The sequence below is a fragment of the Carex rostrata genome, chromosome 2 (genome assembly GCF_964058835.1).
Source record: "Carex rostrata chromosome 2, lpCarRost1.2, whole genome shotgun sequence".
NCBI lineage: Eukaryota > Viridiplantae > Streptophyta > Magnoliopsida > Poales > Cyperaceae > Carex > Carex rostrata.
Window position 1 is genome coordinate 4,521,835 of NC_135919.1, and position 12,205 is coordinate 4,534,039.

Consider the following 12,205-nt stretch of genomic DNA (forward strand, 5'->3'; position numbering starts at 1 on the left):
TTTAATTTTTCTTTAGCACTCATCTCTAGAATGGTGCAGAATTAAAAAATTTAGATTAGAGAGAAACATAAAATGCATATGTTACAAGTGAAATTTGAACTCAAATTTCTATGACCACAATGTGAAAATCTAAAAAACACTTTTAGCATTTCATGATGGAGACTGAATTATATGAAAACTTTTAAAAAAATTCAATATACATAATTAAAAAAAATTTAATCATAAGAATGACTAAGCAACCATACGATTAGCAGTAGATCCGTCCCACAAGAGTCGAACAGAAGTCAGAAAAACAGTAGCAATCTTATCACTATAATGGTCCTGGATCAAACCATAATATCTTGAACACTTTAAAGTAGTATTAATTCGTTGAGTATAATCCATAAGAAGAACTAACCTACCAAAACAAACACCTTTAACAGATCTATCTCTACTACACTAAGCATGGGTTGAATCACAAATCAGATGCCCAAACCAAATTTTGCACAGCCGATCGATTACCATATTTTTCACATGATGTACCACTTGGGCAACAAGGCACTTGCATACAAAACACTCCAATCGGGTTAGCATGTGTCCATCAAGAACAAATGAAGCACATGAAAGGCCACACCGGTGGTGCCACAAAGGTAACAACCATGTTGCAGTTAACTATTGTGTATATATAGAGATCAGTGTAGTTGTCAGTGAACTTAAAGAACTTCTTGAAGAGCCAGGCTCAGCTCCTGTGCTGTCTTTCCAACGGTTCCTTTCCTTCTATACAATTCAATAGAAATAAATCAATCAATGCAAAGTGACACATAGCAAATGCATAGGTACCAAGTAAATTATAAGAGACTAATCTCCTTACTAACCTTACAAGGGAAGAGAGTCTATTTTTGACCTTTTCCAGTTCGATAAAACACAAGTTGCACCGTTCAACCCTGGAAAAATAAAAAATCAACAAACAAATACTATAAAAAAAAAAAAAAGGAATTTCCATGTAAACTAAACTAAATATCCTGTCTACACCATAGAAAATTTTTAAATTGCTCTTAGATAACTACAAACCATACAATCAGTGGAAGGAGGGCTTTTTTTTCAATTTGTAAAGCAAGAGGAGGATATCTCATATTTTGCACACCGCACATGAATATTCCAAACACCAACAGCAGCAGCAATAGCAGTTATAATTATAATAAATATCAATATGATACACCAAACAAACCTTTGTTCCATTTGGAGGTCTACACCAACTGATGATGGGCCTGCTGCTACAGTAGAGTGTATCATTGACCCAAATGTTCTGACAAGTTTTATCAACAGCTCCAAGGAAATACTCAAATGCCTGAAGTAAGTCAAATTCACAGAACTAAACTCATTACCACAAATCCTTGGTGTGTATCACCAAAGAAAATTTTGTAGGTTTAAATAACCAAAAAGTTCATTACAATATCAATATATCATAATAGAACTATAAGCTAAAGAATACTATCAAATTTTAGGTTCTATGCTAACACAGCAACATCACAAGGTTAAATTATATGTACAACAATCCCATAACAATACCTTTCTGTTTGACTTTCCAAAAGGACTGCGAGAAGAGGGAGGAGACAAGTGCATAAATCCAAAGTAATAGTCTCCGCTTTCTCAGTGAGCACACTCACCACATCAGCAGAAACCTGTAGTTTAGATAACAAGCACAGAAACAGTTGTTAGCATGATTACAAGAGGTTTTTAACACGGAATATCCGATGTAAAAATAGTACATACAGCATGATCAGAAATCTTTTCCAAAGAAGAAATAACACCCTTCACATCATTCCTGGCCCAATGCTGGTGAACTACCTAATAAATAAATAAATGATATCAAATATTTAATTTACTTTTCTACGAGTCAGACAACAATTTAATGCACAAAATTAAGAATTTTCTATGTTGGTGAACTACCTGCATTTTGGTTAATCGAGACCTTGCTGAGCTTAAAAACATGCCATGTTGATCCATTAACTCAGAAACACCATCGTCATCACTTTGTGGGTCCAACTTGTCAGTAGATAGGGCATTTGCTCTCTGAAAAATTGCAACAAAATTTTAATGCATATTTAAGTAATAATGATTAAAGATCAACTAAATATAGAGTAGGGTCAAAATGCCCCATTGTTTTCGTGCCCCGATCATTCCTCGCATCCTTATCTCCGTTTTCAAAGTCCAAAAATCGGTCCAAACCGCTCAACATGATCTCCATATCAAAATGTGCTTGGAGACCAAATTTTATATTTTTTGGAGATCTTTTATTATTTTTTTAGATATGTACAAAATCACCGTTTTTCACCAGCCAAAAATAGTGACTTTGTACCCATATAAAAAATAGTAAAAAAATTCCAAAAAATATAAAATTCGGTCTCCAAGCACATTTTCATATGGAGATCATGTTGAGCTTCGGATCAACTGTTTGGACTTTGAAAACGGACACAAGGATGTGAGGCATGATCGGGGCACGAAAACAATGGGGCATTTTAACCCTACTCCTGAAAATATTGCAAATTTGCAACTTCAGTTAAACATGGAAATACTATAATAAAATAGTTGGACATCAAGAGCTTTTCGTACAAGGCCTCTTAAACAAATAAAAAAAAAAGTTTTTCAACTTAATTGATCAACAGATAAAAAATAAATAGGACAATAATGAAAAATTACAGAAGAATATGTCCCGCTCGGTGAAGGGGGGTCATTAGGAGGGGATGGCTCACGGTTTTCCCAACTGGCAACTAATGATCTCGTTCTTCCTATGAAGGGAAGATCCAACTATTAAAACTTGAAACAAAGATTACAGTGAGCAAGTTCAACATAAATAAAAATATACCTCCTCTCGAGACTTCCACATAGCAGGATTCTCTCGGCTTAGCTGCCCTCATATTATCTGCAAATTGCCAATATTTAGTGAGAAAATTCTGACACGGATCAATGCCATGCGGAAAACAAAATTTTCGATATACAACTCAAAATTAATTACAGGAAAATAGAAAACAACTAATACAAAATCAAAATTTAGACATATAAGTAATGTTATATAATCAAAAGTGGTAACATACAACTGTCAAACCGTTGACTTGGAGCTGACTCTGCCATGGGACTAGGCCCCACCCTTCCCCCGCCAAAATGCCTGATGTCAGAATAATCATCTCTAGAAACACTCGCATGACTAGAACCATTTCTTGTTGGAAGAAGATTCTGACTTGCACCCTCTAGTGGTTCTGACAACTTACTGTTTCGCACAAATGGAGATGTTCTCCCTTCATTTCTCGAGCTTGGTGGTGGTACAAAGATCTGAACCGGCACATCAAAAGCCTCTTTTTTAGAGTTGGGAGTGGGCCCTGCTCTTGTGTTGCTCCTGGGGGCAATAACTGGTGCCACATCAGCAGATTCAGTTCTGGAATCAGGTCCCATCTCACTTCTTGTGGTGGCTCTGGGGACAATAACAGGTGGTGCTTGAAAATTACCCGTGCCATGGCTTCTTGATGAGTTTCTCTTTAGAGTGCCAGATGATGCAGTTGGTGTGTTTATTTTGGCACTGGAGACTCCAGTTCTTTGAGGAGTGCTCGGTGGAGCTGCTGAAACCGCTTGATCGATTGAAAAGGACAAATATAAAAGACAAATGAGAATCAGAAATCCAGAATCAATGAACTTTATCTCAGTTGGATTTCATTTTTTTTTAACTATGTAAAAAGATCACAAGATTGACAAAAGAATTTAATATCATCAGAACCCCACGAATGAAGTGCCCTTGGTTTTGATTTAAAAATCACAAAACACAAAATTTGACAATTAAAATACAAATTAAGGCACTCAGCCGCAATCCACCATCGAAAAATTGAATAAATTCATGTATAAGAAACATACAAGGTACAAGCTTGGTCTCCTTGGTCGTTGAATCGTTACTTTGTGCAATTGGAATTCTGCCTACAGTGGTTGATTTCACACTGGCCTCTGAATTTTGTGCTACTGACAAGCGGGCCATGCTACTCTTTATTGAGGTTTCACTCTGAGCTACAGTTGAAGTTGGTCTGGGTTCTGTTAGGCCATTCAGCTTTGCACTAATTCCGGTTACATATGGCTCCACACGCTATTAAATAATAAAATAAAAACACAGTAAGTGTTGTCAATAGCAGAAAGGCTAATTTTGTCACTTGTAGGGCAGGGTAAGCTTATAGAAACAGATTTATTTAGTAAAGAGAGTTTGTTCTTTCTTTAGAGATCCTGCAATTTTTGAAAACACACACACACACACATAGAAAATTTACTCTACCTTTCAGGTATTATTTGATGTATTACAGGGGACTATTTCTATTACAAGAGTTTTAACAAATATTTTCAAATGTACAACTACTGGCTATGGATTTCTCAGAAGAGCACTAATGACCGAGAAATATTCAGTATAAAGAAAAGCAATCATATCTCATGAAAATTCTAGAATTAAAAATAATTTAAATGTACTTTCTAAAATATGGAAAAAAAAGGTTGACCTACCGAGAGATCGACTACCCAAACACCAACACAACTTTGATTAAAGGAGCAGCCAAGAAGCTTTCCTTCATGGATGTTTAGATCTGACAGCCTTGACCAACCGACATCAACTGAATCATGGCATCTGATTGGCTCCCATGAGTAAGTCTTGTAAAAAGTAAATAATTAATTAATTAATTTAAATTATGTTTTTAATGCAGCTTAATAGATAAGATACAAAAATAAAAACTAATGCGCCATGCCAGAGTGCTATTTCTCCTTTTTATTGAGATTAGCTGTTTTAATGTTCCCAGTAATCTTCAATGGTATGAACATAATTTAGTTCAATCATCTAATATTTACTATTTGCCTTCATGCTTCACAACTTGCTAAAAGCATTTGAAGCATCTTCAAGTTTTACAAATCAACTGTTTCAGCTAAAAGATATTCAAAAGCTTTTATAAGTTGATTTCAATTAACTTGTTAACAAACCAGCAGATATAATTGCTTGATCTGATAGAGAAAGAAATTTTTTAAGTTACCTTAGATCCTTATAGGATGTAAAAATCATACCTTCAAATTCTCATGCAACCCACAAAGCAAAGTTCTGCCGTCAGGATTAAAGGTCATGGCACGGACCCCAGTTGTCTAAAATAGAAAATATTAAGGGCTTATAGCAAAGTATAATTGACATTTCTGTGCACATCAAGTGGGGTTCATTTATTATAGAATAACATACCTCAGGTCCACTAGTTCCTATCAACTCAAAAGATTCAAGATCCCAGAATTTAACAGTTTTATCGGCAGAACCTGTATTTGTCAAAGAAATTTAGTTAGCATAGTAAATGTCATAGTAATACAAAGTTTAATCATAGTAAATATCATTAGAAATGATATTGAACCTGTTGCCAGGAGAAATTCATGAGGATGAAAATCTATGCATTGAACCTGTCCCTCATGGCTCTTGAATTCGTGCAACAATTTTCCAGCTGTCAGATCCCACAGCTGTCAATAGAAATTATTTATGTAAAAATACAAAGGTTATATCAGCATAATGCTCATACATAATAGTTTTTTGCTTCTTTGTTTGAAACATGAAATGTCAAAAAAAAAAAAAATTACCTTTATGGTATTATCTTCACCACCCGAAACAACCCATCGACCATCTGGAGTAAACCGAATTGCATTTACCCCTCTGGTATGGCCTTTATATGTGTGAATGCAACCTTTTCTTCTTATATCCCATATTTTCAGATTAGTATCCAAAGAACCAGATGCAAAGAATTCACCAAATGGGTGGAAATCAACTGATATACAGTTTGACCGGTGACCAGTTAAGGTTCTCACAACTGACAAAAAAAAAAGGAGGCTGTAAACTTTAAGCACAAATGTTTCACAAAAATAAAAATGGACACATTGCAAATTCACCCAGAATTTTGCAGCATTTGCAGACAGAACCAATGTTCAATTTCTTTGAGATGGTGAAAAATAACAGTTGACAGTTGTCTAAAAAAAATCGAGAAAAAAAAATGCACTCTCTCTTATATGGGCAACTAAGACCTTGTTTCTCATATAAGATTACCCCTTGGTCCAGGTTAAACTAGAAGTGAACCAAGAGTAGAGGTGTAAATGGAACAGATATTATTTGTAAAATCCATGTCCATATCCGCACAATTATTATATGATTTTATCAAAATATCTATCCGTGCAGATACGAACACAGATAATTATTAGGTAAGACAAATTGTGGATAGGAATGATTTGTAGTCCTTTAAAGAGATGCAGTTATCCAAATTTATATCAGCCAATCACAAATCCTAGTTTTTCTTCTTCTTTTTTGTTGAAAGACTATCGTATTTTGTATGCTGGTTATATATTATGAATATCAAATAATATGCATGTGTCATCAATTTTGTAATTTTGTAGCTTTTATGTTATTATGCCAAAAAGATTATTTTTATTATGATGGCACCGTTGTTAGTAGAATGATAGTATCAATATTCATATCCGTCAATTATCCATTCTACATCCGACCCCGAATTTATATCCGTCAATTATCGATTGTGTATCTGTACCAAAGAAGATATGTTTTTGGATTTTGGAGACTGTTAATATTTTTGTATCAGCTGAGGTGTCAAGAAACATAGACAAGTCAGGGTAAATCAAGTCACTCTATAATTAACATGACCTTGCTCTTAACAGTTGGATGTCATTTCAAAAATGCACAAGAAATATTGGTCCTTGTTGCATATATGAAAATTGAGTTGGTGTCTGCAAATGTAATAAATATCGGGTGCATATTATGCAAAAGTACCAAAATAGAAAAGCTAGATATTTTGAAATTAAATGCATACTCTTGGCCTCCTCTAAGTCCCATAGTTTGATTGTACCACTAGCTGCACCAGCAGCAACAAAGACTTCTGAGCTGTCAAAACTCACTGATTCAATAGCACTAGTGTGTCCAGATAAACTCTGCAAAATAACAGGGAAAGAAGTAAAAGCCTGTCATTCAAAGTCAAAATATTTACAAATATAGAAGTTTCTGGTAATTTAAGTACACACCAGTATCGAATTGGGCTTGCCAATGGCCCACAAATTGACTTTGTGATCCTCACCACCAGTAACAAGAACCCTAGATGTTTTCCTACCAATTTTGAGGCAATTCACATTTGAAGAGTGCGCGACAAACTCCTCTGAGTTTCCATGTAAGTCAAGAATTTCAAAACAGTTTCTAAAAAAGTAACATAAACACCATTTATTTATACTTATGAAGATAAAAACTACAAAAGAGTACACTAGATGTCAAGCTATTCAAGTGTATTCTAGCATAATCTATGTGACATAACCCTACAATTCATCAAAACAACCAGTACATACTTTTTTTTTCTTCCAGATTAGTAACTTATCAGCTAATTTAAACTAATAGAAACCCACTAGAGAAAGAACTCAAACTTCATTTGTTCTTTAGACAAGCTACTCCATTTAATTCCACTGAGCCTACACCAAAATGCCATAGAACCCAAATCAAGCAGTTTAAATACAAGCTTTTAAAAGGAAATTTCTCGAACTAAAAGCAAATTAATGCCCCAGCACGTTCTCAGCAAGATAAAAAAAAATGCAAAAGTTCAAAAAAAGGATACGGAGCTTGTAAGCGCGTTTGGTGTTGGCAGCCATGAAATCAACAAATCAGATTCAAATTCGAATTCGGAGCTCCTCCGTCGTTTTCTTCCGATCCAATAAGGTCTCTTTGCAAACCCTCTCTGTATTTCTTTCATCTTAGATCACACCAATTGGCAAACAAACAGCCGATCTCCACAATAGCACCAATCATTTCTTCTCCTCCCGATAACTCCTTTTCAAAAGAAAAGCGCGCCGCCAAAAATGGAGAACGAAGGAAGGATCTAGAAGTTAAACGACAATGCTGGTCTTCAGCAGCTGTGCCAACTTAGGATTTCAATTTGAGGGGAGGCGTGAGGTGAGAAAGGAGGAGGAGGGAGGCAAGAAGAAATGGAGCTTTCTCTCACAAAAGAGAGGAGGGTTTGGTTCAAAAAATGATAATAATTTCAGAAAAATAAAATAATGGAATACATTATTTAAGATAGCTCTTCTGCTTACTACCGAGTACCAACTTTGTATATTCTCTCACATCTTTCTCAAGACTTACGTTAAGCTGCTCCAATTTGCACCCAGACGATGCACTATAATAATCACATGATTGGTTTTGACAAACACCAACGACCAGTGTGCGAAAGTGCGAAACTAACAGATGTAAATTTGAATCACTGTCAAAATGATTGGTTTTGTTAATAGATGTAAGGAAGTACCGATGTAATATTGGACATATTAAGGGAGGTTAGCTCTTTGATATATTGTTATATTTAGTGGATTTTTATAATTTTGAAGTTCAAATAATTAATTTGAAGTTTCAACGTATTTTCCATATTAAAATGTGACTCGAGATCAGATTTAACATTATTATTTTTTTAAAAGCTTTTACTATTTTTCGAAATTTTTAAAATCACTATTTTAATATGATAAAAAAAATTGAAAACAGTTATTTTAAAAATTCCAAAAAAATAGTAAAAAATTTCCTAAAAATATAAAATTTGATCTCCAAGCATGCATGTTTTAATATGGAGGACACATTGAGCGCTTCAGATGGACTATTTAAACTTAGAAATAAAAAAAATAAAATAAAAAACTCACTTCATATAATGAAGTGCTCCGTGCCAATGTTGGTATATTAGCCAACCTCCATAAATATGTCCAATTTTAATGTATATTATTAATTACCATATTTTTCTTAATTTATTTTACTAACTATCAGTAAAAGAATGAATAAAGACAAAATGTAAGGAGTGAGTCTATGGTACTATGCATATTACGATTTGGCACCGTGCTACGGCTCTATATTTGAGTTTTCAAATCCTAACGGTCGATCCGAACCGTTCATCTTGTTCTCCATATTAATATGTGTTTGGAGACCAAATTTTACATTTTTTGAAATTTTTTTACTATTTTTTTAGATTTATTGAAAATCACTGTTTTTGGATGGTCCAGAATTTTCAGATCAAGTGATTTTCTAAATATCTAAAAAAATAGTAAAAAAATTTAAAAAAATGTAAAATTTGGTCTCCAAACACATATTTATATGGAGAACAAGATGAACGGTTCGGATCGACCGTTAGAATTTGAAAACTCAAATATAGAGCCGTAGCACGATAACAACCCGTGATATGCATAGTACCATAGACTCACTCAAATGTAAGCCTATAGCTTCTTTGACACAACTCGCCATTGTAATTGCAATTTTTTATGTTAACATTAAGGATTTAAGGATTATCCCCATTCTAATTTTACTTAATTTTTATTTTATTAAATCTAAATGACCAGAATATGAACTTTACATAGTTTGCATGCTACTAAACCTGCAGTCTGTGCTTAGATACCGTTGAACGAGTTTTGCTCTGAAAAAAACAATATCCATTACATATTAAATTGAAATTTTATAATAATAATAATTGAATTTTGAGAAAATAATAAGCAAGTACTTCTATCAAATAATTGTAAAGAAATAGTTTCTCAATTGAGAAACGTTAATTAGTTCAACATAATGACAGCAATTTGATGCTGTTATTCAGTAAACAATCAGAGGGTACATTTTTTTATATATATATTCGGTTTTTTCTAATTAATTGTTTGTCCCATTTTCCTAGTTTTTCTGTCTCGGGATACCCCACTGTTTTGGTTTCACCTTCAGTTTACCAGTTTACCTTTCCTAGTTAAATATATACTATTATATATAGTATTTTTATTGGGGGTTATTGGGGGGGGGGGGGCAACGAGATTGTTGATCCGAGTCACAAGCGAGCTAACTTTAGAGGTCTAAGCTGAAATTGCAGTTTGAAATCGTCATGAACTGCATCAAGCTAGCTTGTAATCTGACTAGCTGGCTCACTGAATTTGGCTGGATCTTGTTTTAAAAAGAAAATAAATTCTATCAACTTTTTGAACCGAGTTGAATCAAGTTGGATCAAGCTGGACAGTATAAAATGCACACAAATTCATACAAATTTACAAATTGATGCCTAACCGAACTAACTGGCGAGCAAGCTAGGATCCATTTTGTACTCGTTATTAATTCTGGACAAAGCTAATAACGAGCTGGCTTGTTAATAATTCGGTCCAGTAACAAATGAGCAAGTCAGGTATGACGTACGAGTCACGATCAAACCACAAACTACAAGCATTTTTTCCACCTCTATTTTTACCACATATCTACACAGAGTCATACTATGAAATATGAATTAATATAATAATTGGATATATTAATATCCGGTTTTAATTTTTTAATAATGGGATATATTAATCGACTACCACCACATGGTGAGCTGGTTCCCTGGTTCGGATTTCGGAACTTAGACCAGAGTATTATATCTTTTGTTTATGTCTGTATCCACGAAGAGATAAACATCTATCAACACAAGTACACAACACAGATTATAAATCAGATATGTAATATAAACATCTCATCAGTCATCACTCAATATCTTGTTATACGGCTTCGTTTTCTAATTGTATTATAATTTTTCCTTTTTCTTGTACCATTTATTTTTGAAATGCATACATCATCTGATAACGAGTTGTTATATAATATACAAATATTAGCATGTAAATATCATAATTGATATTTTATTTTCCAAATATATATAGAGAGAGAGAGAGTTGGGACAATTGAATTACGGTATTTTACGAAGTAAAATGAGTATTTTACTTCACACTCATATGTATTTTCTAACATTGCAGAATACAAAGTCAGCATCTTCTGCATTAATTCAAAAGATTGATCTTTGGAGTTTAATGCATCTCGGCTGTTTGATCATGATCGGAGTCAATCCGGTCCATACTTATGATGCCCGTGATCTTTAATATTAGTGCGGATCTCAGTTGGACGGTTCAGATCTATAAATGCATGTTCCGATAATGCAGAGGATATAAATTCACAGAATTTGAGATAAAGATATTAACAAAATTATTTTGACTTCATGCAACACATCAATTATATATCTTCTTTTTTAATTCTGTATCTGTTAATTATGTGATGCATGGAATCAAAATAACTTTGTATATATCTCAACCCATAACTTGGTGATAAATTCTCAGACTGATTCAATTAAACTTTCCTCCGGGGAACCAGGAGGAGTCTAATCCATGTTGTTTCTCACATGCAAACAAAAGAATTTGCATTGAAGAGCTGTTAGCCTGTTAGCTACATTGTAAAAAGACTTAAAAAATAAGAATTCTAAAAGAAAGATCTTCTGTTACTCGGAACAAATCTCCACTTGGTGTGGCGAGTTATGAACATCCAATATCCTTGGAGATTATGTATTAGATCATATAGACATATACTTAAATTTCTTTAGTGATCATATCATAGTTTATTATATAAAACCATATTTACCAACAATTTCTGCAAAATAAAATTGCATTGTAAAATTGTATGGCTAGCAAGTACAGTCAGATTAGATTTTGATTGTCTAGGTACCATGATTCATAATTGAGGATAAGTCCTATAATACATCACTATAGAATATTAAAAAAAATTTAATAAAATGTAATGGTGAGTTAAATGGGGCCCAATCATGTGGTTAGTTCGTCCCAATCAAACCTTGGGATATACTGTCAAGGTGGGCCCACTCAGCCCCCACATTTCTCCAATTAGTTAAGAGAGAATAAACAGACTACCTATTTCTGAGATGCCCCCAAATCTTAGTACATGTAAATCCCTGACCTCAAGCCTGTTATGAACTCAAATTGTTATGTGTATAGATATAGAAATTAGTTGGGTTAAATTTTTTTGTGTCTTTCATACCTTGACTCATATTATTTTTGTTTTTAAAGTTAAAACAGTTGATTCTAACCATTTAACACAATCTCTATATCAAAACGTATTTGGAAACCAAATTTTATATTTTTCTAGAAAAAAATGGCTATTTTTTGCAGAGAAGTACAAAATTGTTATTTTTCAGAAGATTTTGGATCATCTAATAACAATGATTTTGTATCTATTTAAAATAGTGATTTTTTTTTCAAAAAAAATATAAAATTTGGTCTCCAAACATATTTTAATTTGAAAATCACGTCGGACAGTTCGGATCAACTGCTTGAAATTGGAAAACAAAGATAAAAATGTGAGACACTATTGAAGCATGAAAGACAT

At 33.6% G+C, this 12,205-nt stretch overlaps 1 protein-coding gene across 2 annotated transcripts; it reads right to left on the bottom strand.

Annotated features, from left to right (window-relative positions):
* Nucleotides 1-288: 288 nt before the first annotated feature.
* On the bottom strand, nt 289-8,094 carry LOC144569868 (Transducin/WD40 repeat-like superfamily protein). Of its 2 annotated transcripts, none has more exons than XM_078320353.1 (18): nt 7,626-8,094; nt 7,048-7,178; nt 6,840-6,957; nt 5,608-5,834; nt 5,388-5,490; nt 5,225-5,295; nt 5,059-5,133; nt 4,510-4,653; nt 3,883-4,105; nt 3,075-3,593; nt 2,846-2,902; nt 2,680-2,768; nt 1,930-2,052; nt 1,753-1,827; nt 1,549-1,661; nt 1,208-1,327; nt 855-923; nt 289-756 (listed from the first exon to the last, which is right to left on the bottom strand). In XM_078320353.1, the coding sequence occupies exons 1-18, from the start codon at nt 7,657-7,659 to the stop codon at nt 693-695; spliced, it is 2,355 nt and encodes a 784-aa protein (XP_078176479.1). In that variant the 5' UTR covers nt 7,660-8,094; the 3' UTR covers nt 289-692. The 2 variants fall into 2 exon arrangements, with proteins under 2 accessions (XP_078176479.1, XP_078176470.1); XM_078320344.1 differs by having other exon boundaries at nt 3,075-3,602; nt 7,626-8,092.
* Between the last annotated feature and the right edge of the window lie 4,111 nt (nt 8,095-12,205).